This window comes from Acipenser ruthenus, chromosome 13, assembly GCF_902713425.1.
Source record: "Acipenser ruthenus chromosome 13, fAciRut3.2 maternal haplotype, whole genome shotgun sequence".
NCBI lineage: Eukaryota > Metazoa > Chordata > Actinopteri > Acipenseriformes > Acipenseridae > Acipenser > Acipenser ruthenus.
The window spans coordinates 29,005,398-29,019,810 of NC_081201.1; the positions used below are offsets into that span (position 1 = coordinate 29,005,398).

General features: G+C 35.2%; 1 protein-coding gene across 2 annotated transcripts; it reads left to right on the forward strand.

The window, feature by feature from the left end:
* Positions 1–1,187: 1,187 nt before the first annotated feature.
* LOC117418009 (pyroglutamylated RF-amide peptide receptor) lies at positions 1,188–13,855 on the forward strand. 2 transcript variants are annotated; one of them, XM_034030508.2, is made up of 7 exons: positions 1,188–1,333; positions 1,889–2,259; positions 6,879–7,037; positions 8,183–8,244; positions 10,606–10,841; positions 11,495–11,592; positions 12,179–13,855. In XM_034030508.2, the coding sequence occupies exons 2-7, from the start codon at positions 1,902–1,904 to the stop codon at positions 12,448–12,450; spliced, it is 1,185 nt and encodes a 394-aa protein (XP_033886399.1). In that variant the 5' UTR covers positions 1,188–1,333; positions 1,889–1,901; the 3' UTR covers positions 12,451–13,855. The 2 variants fall into 2 exon arrangements, with proteins under 2 accessions (XP_033886399.1, XP_033886398.1); XM_034030507.2 differs by lacking the exon at positions 1,188–1,333 and adding an exon at positions 1,344–1,472.
* The last annotated feature ends 558 nt before the right edge of the window (positions 13,856–14,413 follow it).

Below are 14,413 nucleotides of genomic sequence, written 5' to 3' on the forward strand. Positions count from 1 at the left end.
AATGGAGCAACACCGTTGCAACCACAAGTACATCACCCTCAACAACGGTCACGGGACTTAATGAACCATTACTCGGCTCACAGCACATGATAAAGAAAAGCTCAAGTTACAGCGAATATCAATTAGCAATTTCTTTTCGCTCAGTGAACATCTAGATCTCCAGAGCACGACCGCCATACAGTATTTTTTTTTAATCATTGTGTTTGTCATCTGACTTTCAGCAACAGGTCAGGTTATTTTTAAGAAGCTCAAGCCAGGTCTGCTCCGGCGCAGAGACACAGCTTCCATACAATACATCTCGCATAGGCTTTGATATCGAACTCATGAATTAACATTAGTGAAAACAAACACACTTCATTTTTATACCATAGATTTAAATATTAATCAGAGAGGACGTACTGTACTCTGAATCGGTTAGTGATGCACTGCGGTCAAGCTATCAGCAAGTTTCTAAATGCCGGTCAAGCTATCATCAGACACTTATCTCGCAATCAGACGCTTAACTTTTAGCCTATATTCCCTGTTTCAGGCAGTGAAATTCTTCACTCGGAGAGATTTAGAATTGCACTGGAATAAAATGAGCGATGACATACACTCTTACATTTTCAAAAATAATGAAAAACGTATTAATTAGTATGAACGAAATCAAACTAATAGCTTATTGCAACACAGTCAAAGGACGATTCAATGTTGTTTAAATTATTGAGAACAGACATTTTTGCTAAAATGTATTTGACCAAAAACGTGAGAGAGAGAGAGAGAGAGAGAGAGAGAGAGAGAGAGAGAGAGAGAGAGAGAGAGAGAGAGAGAGAGAGAGAGAGAGTGTGTAAATGCCGGTTATTAGCAACCCTGATAATGACAACTTTCGGTTATTAACAACATATTAATGGATTTATTTAATTTTTTGGTAAAATTGAGAGTAATTAAGAGAAATAAAAACAAGTTGCATGGATGATTAGTATAATGCAGAATAGTAATATATATATATATATATATATATATATATATATATATATATATATATATATATATATATATATATATATATGACACAAGTGGAAAAATCTTGTTCTCATCCTTATCATTGCATATTCAAAAGAGTAGGGGTATAAATGGTCTTGAGTTGTGGTTTTCTTTTAATTATTTGAAGAAAAATGCAATCAAAAACATGTTTTGCCATTTTCAAAAACATGCCCTCACACGCATTCAGCTGCCCTCGTCCAAGGTAGCCTACTTGGTTTTAGTTGCTGTGAATATTTTTCTCTAACTCGTGGAGTAGGCTAGTAAATTCTCTTGTGCCCGGTTGCTGCGCATCTGACACTGTCCCTCCCCTGTATGACAGCTATTTGACTAGTATTTGTGATATTTTATCGAACGGTGTCTCAATGGCAATCTAAGACAGCTGAAAATGTAAAGGGTGTATGGGGTTTAAAATAATCTAAAACCAGCAACATAAGAACGTGTTTTATACGGTAAACTGTTTGGGAAGCATGGGATACTTGGAATAGCCTATTAAACCAGTCTTAATTTGACCTAGTAAATTAACTCACGTTTTATAGTTAGAGATTTTTTTTAAGAAATACGTAACACTGTTTTACAATTTTATTGTTTGTTAAACAATTACAAATTTGCAACACCTTATTTCAATCGGTTACATTTTTACATGTTAAACCATCGGCACTACAACACAGTCGCACAGCATTACCTGTAAGGTTTACACCTGGGCTTTTTCCAGCGAACGTGCAACATTTGTTTTACTGTTTAAATTCGATTTGGGAGGTTAACCAATGTCTCCACAAAACGCTTAACGCATACATAGCCTAATAATGTTTCCAAAAAACGTTTTCTAACAAAAACATTTTCTTTCTTTTTTTTTTCTGTTATCCAGACAGTCCGTGAAAATGAATGCCTCTGATGAAATGGGATCTTTGAAAATTACTCCCGAGTCCCTGAAGCAGCTCTTGGAGTTTTTTAACCTCTCGCGTCAGGATTTCATAGACACTTACAATTTGCAGCCTCTGGTCTACAGCCCTGAACTGCCTCCCAGTGCTAAAACATTTTTTGTTGTTATTTATGTTATAATATTTGTCCTAGCTCTTGTCGGAAACAGCCTGGTGGTCTACATTGTGATCAGAAAGAGGACAGTGCGGACAGCTACCAACATCTTTATCTGTTCCCTGGCAGTGAGCGATCTTCTGATTACTTTCTTTTGCATACCCTTTACTTTACTACAAAACATCTCTTCAGAGTGGCTGGGAGGTAAGTGGTCTGTAATGTTATATAGTTTGAAACGATTCAAGGTTGAAAACCGTACTGATTGACATATTTAATGCTAAAAGAACTACAGGTGAAATTGGGAATTGATAATCTTGTATACCCGTTAAATACAGTATGTTGGTAATGTAACCTTTTGATTTAAACAAAACCTGCATTAAATGTGAAATACAAGATGCATACTGCTGGAGTGGTATTTCGTCTCTATCCATAAGATCAACTTCATCGAAAATGTGGGGGAAGTATTTTTCCAGCAATAAAATAAAATTAAAATAAATTAGCCTTTTATTTATTATAGGTTAAAGCAAAAACTAAAAAAAAAAAATAAAGAAAAAAAGGGAATTGCAACTAATAGGATAATATCATTAACAGTGCACCAGAAAAAAAAAAATATTATATGTTGTCATTAAATGCTGTGAATTTAATTTGTCATTTCAATAACATGTTTGCTCTGTAAGCTGTCTTGTAATGCACTGTAAAGTGTCTTAACAGTTAAGTATTATTCTTCAATATTGTTTATACTTAGGGCTTTCCTGTGCTTATAACAAACATGAATAGTAGAAATTGGAAAGTGAAAATCTAATCCAAAAATACATTGAATTAATGCTCTCTTTGAGCAAAAGATTCATTATGGAACACAACTGGGTTTAGCTCTAATACTATTTCAAAATTAACTACTAGAAATTAATTTCTAATTTGTATTTAAAATGTACCATTTGTGCTGTCTGTATTACAACTGCAAATCTTTTTTTTTTTTTTACCCTTATGTGCAACTAGAATCCCGTGATTTGATAATGAATCTCACCCCATTTTCTGTGGACTTGTTATCAATTTGGACTGAGCACTTAAATCAATTACATTCTTAGAAAATAAAAATAAAAAATCTCCACATTTATTCCCTTTATGTATGTTTTCCATAAATGCTTTCATTCAAAAGATACATACATTTTCTACCAAACTTACATGTTTAGACTTTGGAACTTTGAATTCTCATTTCTGCAATAAAATATGATTTGGTCTATTGGATGCATTTGTGAAATCCAAACAGCGATGCACAAATAGTGCTTGAAAAAGTAATCGAGTTAACCTCAAGCGAACAACTAAATCAATAAAGTGACATTTCCCACATCAATCTAGACATTCTAACATTAACCAAACTTGTGACAATTTCTAAATGTGCTCCAACTACCTGACAAGCTGGATAATTAGATTTTTGGATCTCTGAGAATTTAAAGTGCACCAGAAATCATGTTGGTACAGGAAAGGTCTACAAAAGTAAGAATAAAAGAAATGTGTGTAGCTTGTCAGGGGTGTACCCCCTCTTGTTTACAGTTATGAGACAATTAAAAAGTCTAATAGAATGACAGGTTATATTGTGTATGTAAGTGTTGAATACAAGTATAGGGAAGTTATGCAAAGACTATATAATGAATCAGTTTTGGACACCTCACTGCAAAAAAAGACATTATTGCATGAGAAGGTACAGAGAAGGGCAACTTGTCTGATCCCAGGATACTATGGTATGAGCTATTAGAACAGGTTAAAATAATGATATCTCTTCAGCCTAGAAAAAAGAAGGTAACAGGGCATTTGATTGAAGGTTATACAATCCTAAATGGTATAGATAAAATTAATGCCAGTCATTCATTCAAGTTAAGCACAGCGAGTATAATGAGAGGGGGCGTAACGAAAGTAGGATCTAAAATCTAAACACTGCTTGAATAATGTACCTGTAATCTTTAATTTCATTGTTAACATCCTGACAGCTTTTTACACTTATAACTTTAAAGTCTGTTTCAAAGCTCTTTTCAAAATGGCCGCAGTTGTAGCAACACGGGACGTGTAACACTATATTTTCCAGAACCCCGCTACTTACTCTTTAAATTTCTTTAATAGGAGCAAATGGTGTGCTAGAAGGGATATGTCTTGGTGGGTCAAATGGCCTCTTCTTGTTCCTAAACTTTTCTTATGTTCTTATGTAATGGGCAGATTGTGGCTAGTCTCCAACTGGGGACTGCAGAAATGATTGGCTAGCTGGTACATTATTAGTCATTGATGAGGGAGCCTCGCTAAACCCTATGTTATGTCATTAGCTGTTTTCCCTAGTAGTTGAGTCCGAATTGGACTCGAGGTTTATTACTATAAATTTGCACAATGGTTTTGCAGTTTACTATGCTTATTCCATGTATTCCCTGTGCTTTACCATGATTTCACTGTGATTTACTTTTCTTTGCTATTAAAATGGTATTATTATTATTTATTTCTTAGCAGACGCCCTTATCCAGGGCGACTTACAATTGTTACAAGATATCACATTATACATTATTTCACATTATACAGATATCACATTATTTTTACATACAATTACCCATTTATACAGTTGGGTTTTTACTGGAGCAATCTAGGTAAAGTACCTTGCTCAAGGGTACAACAGCAGTGTCCTCCACTGGGGATTGAACCCACAACCCTCCGGTCAAGAGTCCAGAGCCCTAACCACTACTCCACACTGCTGCCCTACAGCAGTGTGGAGTATGTCACAGTACATTTTTTATAAGGATTCTGAAAATGCAGGTTATAGTGTAATATATTTTGTAATGTTCTCATAACAGCAGTGGAACATTAATTGATCCGTTACTGCCCTGCCTATGAGGATATATCTGAGACACCTCTGAAGAAAAACCAGACAGTGATGCACACATTAGGACATGAAAAAGTTATAGTGTTAACCTCATGGGAATAGCTAAATCAATAAAATGTCATTTTTCAAAATTGCAGTTCTTTCATAAGAAATGCAAGTAAAAGCTATCCTGCATGTTTGTTTCCTATACAAATCAGACTACTTTTCTACCACCAAACTATGGCATCACCCTCCTAACTCCATGACTCTTCAATAGGATGTGTCTCCCCTCTCTAGAGCAGGGAAACTGCATATCTTTTAAAGCTGTTGTGTCCCCAAATCATGTTACATTTTTCCTGGGAGAGTGTTTTCTAGTTTATTGTTTTTGCATACTACCACAGACACTAAACGTTGTTGTTGAACCTGTTTGTTTACATTGCCTATAAGCCATTTCAGCTGTCCAAAGGGCAGACTCCTAACGCCTATAGTGGCAACAGGTGGTGACCTGTGCCAACTTGATGCTGCCCAGTGAAGAAAAATTATGGAAAAATTAACTCAGCTTTACTCCAAATAACATTTTTTTTAAACATTATACCGTTTTCTAGGGGCACTCCACCTTTAATTGTTGAGAAAGTTGTGTACTAGAGGGAGGGGGGGGGGGGCAGGAGTAATTGAGATATTTGAAGTAGAGAACAGGAGCTATATTATGTTGTTTTATGTGGATTGTACAATGGCTTTAATGCAACATAAAGGACGGATAGCTTGTATATAAAGGCTATTTAGGTAAGGGTTGGCATTTTGTTCTGTCTCACCACCTCATCACTTTTTTCAATCAATCATTGAATAATTATCAAGGCTTGATGCTGCTAAAGCTGCACATAATGGATTTATGTACCATTCAGAGCCTTGGTTACACTGGCAGCCTCATAACAGCTCATAGCATTATGTGTTGTTCAATCAGTCGTTTCAACATTCTTTTCATTGATTTTAATTAAAGGTAACCCTGAATACAGTTTTGCATTTGTATTAAAATGTGTTTGTTAGCCTAGCCTAGCCACCCTTTAAAGGAAATTTAACAATAATGCAATGCCAGCACTAGAAAAGAGATGCTGCAATAGACTATAGCGATGGCATATTGGATTGCATAGTGGTCCTCCACTAAAAAGGCAGTAACTATTGACCCTTGATAGGGCGGACATTATTTGAAGGGTATTATTCTCTATTGATGTTTCTGCTTAGATCATTACTTATCAGGCTTAGTAACGAATGCAGTTTCTGCTCAGGAAATGTTTTGCAGTGCTTAGTAATACCTTAGTAGTATTTCTCCCTTTGCACCTGCATGGGAGGGTCAATAGAGACAACAGTTATTTAATTTTAGGAATTGCATTCACCTTGGCAATATAGTCAGAATGTATTTGCACTCTACAGTATACAGTCACTGTGTACAAATCAAGGGATGTATGGCATACATACATACTGATGTACTGAAAGTACTTTACACATCAGAATTATATCTTTCCCAAGCTGTTTATTTATTTGGATGTCAAAAAACCTGTGACATCAAGATAATAATATAATACCAAGTGACAACAAAGAATTGGGCATGCATTCAACTAAAATGGTAAATTACAGACATTCATGTGTATATCTCCATATTGAATATGCTATAAGAGTGTATCTTCTTATAAAGAAGACTATTATAATAAATAAAGAATTTACACAGGAATATTGAACCTTCAGACTGCAATGCAAATAGAATGCTGTAACATGGTGATTCCCTAGTGCTGTTAAATGTGCCAAACAATTCCAATTATGGCTTATCCTGGTGGGCTACAACTTGATCAAATCGACTAAGTGGCATATGCCACCTATCAAATGCAGCTTACTTATATGAGGAATATGTGCAACAGGTAAAAAAAAAAAAGAATATAGTTCCACAACACAAATTACTTTGTACACTAACTTTGATTTGCTGTTTTGTTTCCAGGTGTCTATGTATGCAAAACGGTCCCTTTCGTGCAGAGCACAGCCATAGTGACTGGTATCCTTACCATGACTTGTATTGCTGTGGAGCGATATCAAGGCATAGTCTACCCACTGAAAATGAAAAGGCAGTACACATCAAAAAGAGTGTACAAAATTCTAGGTATGTTTTATATATGTAAATGTATACGATCTAGCGCTAAATCACTTTTTTTTCATTCAAATCCAACAACAGAATATCCAGGCACACTGTTATGCTGCTTTTCTTAGCAAATGCATAGCTTGTACTAGAGAAAGTCAAAGTCAATTTGCTTAAACAAGCTTTTTTTCCATACATCAACCCATAAAACAAATAAATTGGCCTGGTGTATAAACTGAATACATAATGGGTCTCAGTAGTCGATCAGATTTTAAACAGCAACCAAATGTGGAGCAAAACTCATTTACTTTGGAAATGGATTAATCTGCTAGAAGCAACCACATATTTACAGTTGTTGTCATCGGAACCATTAAGTATACTGCAAAACATGAAATATTTCACTAATTCTGTGTTTTAAAAATCCACAAAAATAGCATAATTACAGACATTTCCTGTTTTGCGATATATGTATTCCTTTGGTGATCCCTTGATGCATGTCATGTAGCAATTATAAAGCCTATGACTAATAATGAGGATTCTTTTTCTAAAAAAAGTATGGTCCTTCTTTGTATTTAATTAAAGTATAATTAACTTCTGATTTTTTTTCTTTTGTAAATGTCATAAAAATGTAGAAGTATGTAGGAGTTTAAAAAAAAAACTAAGCATTTACATTGGCATTTGTAGCCTTTGACAGTAAAAATGTGGTTGGATGCAAAAGGAAATGATGATGCTGTGGGTGTGTGGACATTTGTTAAAACCCAATCATTTGAATGGAAAATTCACAATTTGTCTATATACCTGTACCTATGTAATCTATATATATATATATATATATATAGAAAGAAACGCTGATGTACGGGTAAGTAAGCTCGGCTGAGTTGAGTGGGGACGGAGGGGGGTGATGCTGGGACGCCAGACTCACCGTCGAGCCCTCTTGAGGTGTTGTGGGCTAGTCGACGAAACACTGAGGATGGAAGGTGCCCACTTGAAGACCCCAGAGATGTACCCTACTTAGCTCAATCCAGACGGTTGTCATGCTGATGCGCTGGGGAGACCGCACTGTGGTTGATCCCCAGAGCCAGCATCTACTCTTGTGTAATGGATATCCTTATATTTATGTGTGTGTGTTATTTAATCATGACCTACTTCTATATTCCCTCTATTTTCAGGAGTGGTCTGGGCTTCTGCTGTAATATTAGGGTCCCCGATGTTGTATGTACAGCAGCTAGAGGTAAGATACTTCCAGAATAGGGTTGTTTAAATCATCACATAGTACACTAAATTACTTTATCTTGCATGTTATCGTTACTTAAAAAAAAAAAAATCTACGTGCTAGATCAAAGGTTAGATTAAATCCAGACCACTATGGGGTAGATGTACTAAAGTGATGCGTCTGTCGCAAACATTATAGCGTGAAATGTAGGCTACTAAACAAACGCAACGCTGTTAACGTCATTTTAACAGACAGACAGTGCAGACAGTTCTTATTTATTTGCGCTTTAGCCTTAAATGAATATGTAATTCTGGACGTTCCTGTAGAAATTCACAAAAACAGGGATCAAAAATATTGTAATGAGATGTACTAAAGCTGCGGGCAATTGCGACACTTACAATTGCTTCAATTTGTTAAGAACACTTGAAAGCATGTTTTAAACAGTTGCAATTGTTGCTGGCATTTCCCATTCCGCCTTTTCTTGTGTGTTGCCAGTTGTGCTCAATGTATTTGAGATGAACACCCAAGTACCTAATTTTCACTAAAGTCAGGGTGTACTTACAAGCCTTGAAAACAAATTTCTATAACATTTCTGGTTTTCCCAGCATGTTGGGAGCAATAGTGTGTGAGATTGAATGTTTGTGCGATTGTATTGTATTGTTTTTAAACCCGACACCTCCTTATATCGGACAAACATGTCCGGTTTAGCGAGGGGCTACTGTATGATTATGAAAAGCTTTTTGGGGGTGAAGGTTGGGGCCCCACTATAGAATCTGATGGGATTAAACTACCTTTCATTTTTTACATATATATATATATATAACAGTATTAAAATAGCTAAAATGAAGACGGAACGGAATGCATTGTACAGTCAGATGACGTTTACATTTAACAAAAACAATGTTATTTCGATTCTTGCACCCTTACATGTATAGACGTTATCCTTCGGGCACTCTTTGCTGCAGCAAACCACAAACAACTCAACTGACGTTATTTTATTTGAAAAAATGTTGCACAACTCTCGCTAGAGATCTTGCTAAAATGACACAAATAATATTTAAATTAGTATATTGCGGCTGTCTTCATTAACATATTTTTTCTTAGTAAATACAACAAAACGTGCACTTTGAGAATTGTACATTGTAGGCCTACAACTACCCCTATGTGTTTCAGAATGTGTTTATATCTGTAAAGCATTTAAGCTTTTAAAAAGTTAGCCAAGCACTGAATGTATACAACTGGGACTAAATATTTAACCATTATCAAAAGCATGCATGTAAAACATAGACATTAGCTTTGAGATACCACCAAGGACACAATTCACTTAACTGATACCCTTTTCACTCAACCTAAACAATCTGTGATCCTCACACTTTGCAAACAAGATTATGAATGAAATGATTGGGAACAAGGAGGATTCAGTGTGTGTTGATTACGAATTATAGGGAAACTGTGAACAGGGTAGAGATACATATTGTACATTAGCAGTATTCCACTGTTTTGTTTCCCAAAGAGCTATATTGTTCAGTACTTTCAAATTAAGAGACCAAAATTGATCCGTCTGATTCTGCAACATTAATTGGTTTCTTTTGTTAAAATTGCGTTTCTAAATCTGCTGTGAGGAGTGCTAATAGGAAATACATGAGGTATTATTAATTATACAATAATATCCAGGGTGAGCGTCTACATGCTAATGAAGAGAAAGGTTTCATCGTAAATGAGACTTGAGTATGAGACTTGAGAGATGAACTCAGCTATGTTTAAATTCCTTTCAGTGAAAATGTGCCTTAGCAATCATGTATTGACGACCCCCCATTAAGTGTGACTTTTATTTTTGAAACCATTACAGAGAGAACATGATTTTTCCTCAGTTGCTTCTTTCCAGACTGAGATATGTGTTTCATAAGTTAATATGGTGTACTTTTCCAGAAAGTTCACAGATGTGTACAGTATACGTTAGGACCAGATTAGTTCGGCATACTGATCATAATTTGTACCATACTAAAAATGTCTTGTCTTATGTTTTTATGCTTTTTATATAGTTATATTTCGTCAAAAATAGGTAATAGCCTTTTGAATAAAAAATACAGAGACAGCTGTACATATTTGACACACTTCTAACATGGAAATTTGGTTTCTACAGCTGCCATCAGCATGCTTTTTGTTATGATGTCCTGTGTTAGAATTATAGGTCAATTTGGATTAAAAATTTTGGATTTGCGAGAGTCCACTGTATCTGTTTACATTTTATTTAGTTGTTTTTTCAAATGGTTGGAAAGCCAAAATCACCTTTACCAAAACAAATACGTTGAAACTGAGTCAAATTTCTTAAGTTACTGTGCATACTCGCACCAATTTTGAAATAATTTCTTGTTGTAGGTGAAATATGATTTCCTGTATGACCACCATCATGTGTGCTGTCAGGAACGTTGGCGCTCCCCTGCCCACCGCCAGGTTTATGCCACCTTCATCCTTGTGGCTCTGTTTCTCCTACCACTGACTGCCATGCTGATTCTCTACACCAGAATATCCTTTGAGCTTTGGATCCGGAAGCGTGTTGGGGACTCCTCTGTATTCAACACAATGAACCACAGGGAAGTCAACAAGATTACAAGGTAGAAATAACTCTACAATGTATTTGTATATGAACCTACTGAGTGGTTCTTAGTGCATTTATTCAGTACAGTGTTTATTTATCTTTTGAGAAGTCTGTGTTAAGGTGCTTTCACCCAAGTTCTGTAGCTGCTCTTCAATTCCAGTTGTCTTTTTAGTGTTTTTGTCATTCCGTCTTTATACAGTAGAAGTATGAGTCACTGCCACTGCTCTGTCACTTTAGAGCAAGCTACTTTTTATTTATTTATTTTTTTTACTGGCATTCACTTGTGTACAGTAGTTGGAAATTAAGTGGAGATGTACTTAGTACAGAGAGAAGGAGACATAACTTTATACAGACAGTGGTGAGGTTATAGAATGGGTTACCTAGTAATGCTGTTGAGGCAGAATCACTTGGATCTTTTACCCCAATCAGCTACCGGACGAACTTAGATGGGCTAAATAGCCTCCTGTTGTTTGTAAATGTTCTTATGTAATATAAAGACACTTTGTTTCTGATCTTGGCTACAATGCAGATATGTGTGGCATGCAACTAGAACTTAACAGTTCTTTAACTCATGGCAAAGCACCCTAAGGCACAGTATTAGTAACTGCATGACAAACCATGCAGCTATTTACTCGTTTTTTTGTTTGTTTGTTTCTTACATTCTTACAGGAAGAAGAAACATGCTGTTAAGATGATGATAACAGTTGTTTTGCTTTTTACTATATGCTGGGCTCCATTTCACATTGTGCACATGCTCTTTGAATACAGTGAGTTGCTCTGCTTATTACCCTGTATTTTTCCATAACCGTACATGAAGTACAGTAAACAGTTCATGTTTTGAACACTGATAATTAATCTGTTGCTTGTGAAAAGCATACATTTTAAGGCACTTAATTTGTGAAAATAAAGTTTAAGAAAAGGTTTTTTATAATATAAAACATTAATAATTTACTTTAACAGTAACACTGCACTCTCTCTTTAAATAAATAAATTAAATAAATAAATGATAAAAACACCTTACAAAAATGTAATTACTGGTGAATATTATAAAGTTAGTTATAATTTAAATGTTGTAATGTTTTTAATATCAAACCTTACCTAGCGTAAAGACATGTTGATTTTCTTGTGTAATAAAACAATTTTCAAATCTCAGTCCAAATGTATGCAGTCTTTTCCGAAGTACCAAGGTTAAAGCCAAGTTTCAAGTACAATGCACATAGTCAAAAATCAATTGACTTAACAACGTATAGGCCCCATTGACACTCATTATTTACTGTATATTAGTTTAATAATACTGTACATTTCGGTGAGGACCATTCAACTAACATCCGTATTATAATGACTTTCTTACAGATGACTTTGAAAATGAGTACGATGAGATCACAGTCAGCATGATTCTTGCCATTGTACAGGCAATAGGATTCTCCAATTCCTTCAATAACCCTATTGTCTACGCCTTCATGAATGAGAACTTCAAGAAAAACTGCATAACTACCTTTTCCTATTGCATCCGGAGGCCAAACCAGAATTTACCACAGGGAATCAGAATGGAGAGACCAAAGCTGAATGTGCCTCCTTCTAACCCTGTGAGAGGGGAGGCTTACCAATCAGATAGCCCGACATAGAGGATTGAGTTCAAACTTTCTGAGAATGTTGCACTGATACCGTCCAATGAAGAAAAATCATCTGTATTTGTGGAAAAGAGAACATTTTCAGTCCAGAGCGAGCTACCAGCTAACATCCTCAGTCACAAGCAGAATGAATGAAATTATTTATGTCATAGATTTCTACTTCTTTGTGTCTGATTGTATGCATAAACACTTTTTATTCTTGAAACCCAAGGATTAAAAAGAACTATGCTGCACATCACTTTATAATATAACGCCTTGAACAATACTGTGCAGTGGTGTGTTTCAGTAAGTATTTTGAATCTGGTGTATTTCAGTGAGTATGTCAAATCTTTATGGACATGTTATCTACAGTATTGTCGGTTTCTATTTCATTGTGGAATAAGGTCCTATTGACACATCTTGTATACCTTAGTCTACTCATTTACATTTTCATGGAGGGCATTTTGTAAAGGATTCCATTAATTAATTAAAACAATTTGACCTGTTGTTTCTTTTGGATAAATATTGTAATGTATGCTATTTAATGTAAAACAGTTTACTGTACATGGTGTTTGATTGTGATAAAATAATAATAAAATAATTAGGGTTAAAACAACATACTTGTCTTTGGCTTGTTCACAGTTTACCCTAAGCTGACAAATTGATCTTGAGTCTTACATTGATCCCTTAAATGTGTGGATTATCTTAACAGTTTATAATTGCTTGTGGCAGTATTTGTTAATGCACAGATTCTCTCCATTCCTTAACTGCAGATTCAAAGCCATTTGTAATTAAGTGGAATAATTGGTGTTATTAAAAACATCACCTTTCGAGTAATCCAAATAACATTAACCTATTTCTATGTTTTTAAACCATTTTTAAGAGCGATCTTATTATTATATATCATTAATACAGCTCCTGGTACAAACCATTTCCTCTAAATCTTTAATTCTTCATATCCTGTTACCCTGTACAGTTTCCATAAACATCACAGACACTCCTATTGACAGCATTGCACAGCTGTCACCAAATGACAGATTCCAATAAAGTCAGAGCAGAAGCAACACATGCTTAACTTTTCTTTTGTATTAAAATCCTGGACCTTAAATCAATACAAGTGTTTTCCTAGAGTAATGAAACCCCTCACATACAATCAACATGTTCCATATCAAAAGATTACAAAACATCATCTTTGTTTTATCAAGTGACTCACACATGTAACTGATCCCTGATTGATTCTGATATTGAAATTTTGTAAACCACTTTTCTGATTTTGATTAAACTATGAACGGACTTTTACCCAATGTATTTTAGTAATAACAGTCTTCATCTTTAAATAAAGTAAAATGATAACTACATTTGGAGCTCAATGAATGATCCAGGTACTACATGACTTGAGCCAATGTTCAGACCACCTTGAATATGAGATGCTGTTTTAACCTATATGCTATTTATATTCTTGACGTATGTTAATGGTACTGACCTTGTGGTACTAATGTTATATGTGAATATGTATACTGTGTTCTTGCCTCCTTATGTTCTCACCTCTTCACTGTATCGTACACTTCTTATCACATTAGTTTTAATAACATTCTACTCAGGCAGAATGAAATATATTCATGGAAACAGGAAGCATGTATGTATTAATTCTGAGCTGCATACTTTTAACAGGGAAGTTGTACTTCATGATTTTTAAGTTGTTAATTACCATTTATCATGTTTATTTTTATGTGATGACACATCCGTGGGTTTAGTCAAGCACTTACCTTAAACTGAACCAAGCATATGCATATGACCTTTGTGTAACATTTCCTTCCAATTTTGTACTGAAGAAAAAAAAAACTTGATATGCAGGCTTTGTAAAATCGAGTGTGTGGTGCGAGACCAGTAAACTCTTTCAGACTTGATACTGATCCCTATATTGTGGCAGAGCACAGGCTCTGCACACGTGTGTGTGTTTGTGTGTTTGTGTGTTTTG

Bases quoted from the DNA above. Each gene is read 5' to 3' on its own strand.
- LOC117418009 (XM_034030508.2), top strand. From the start codon at position 1,902: ATGAATGCCTCTGATGAAATGGGATCTTTGAAAATTACTCCCGAGTCC. The intron at 7,038-8,182 runs GTATGTTTTATA...CTCTATTTTCAG, and splicing joins AAGAGTGTACAAAATTCTAG to GAGTGGTCTGGGCTTCTGCT. The intron at 11,593-12,178 runs GTGAGTTGCTCT...ACTTTCTTACAG, and splicing joins GCACATGCTCTTTGAATACA to ATGACTTTGAAAATGAGTAC.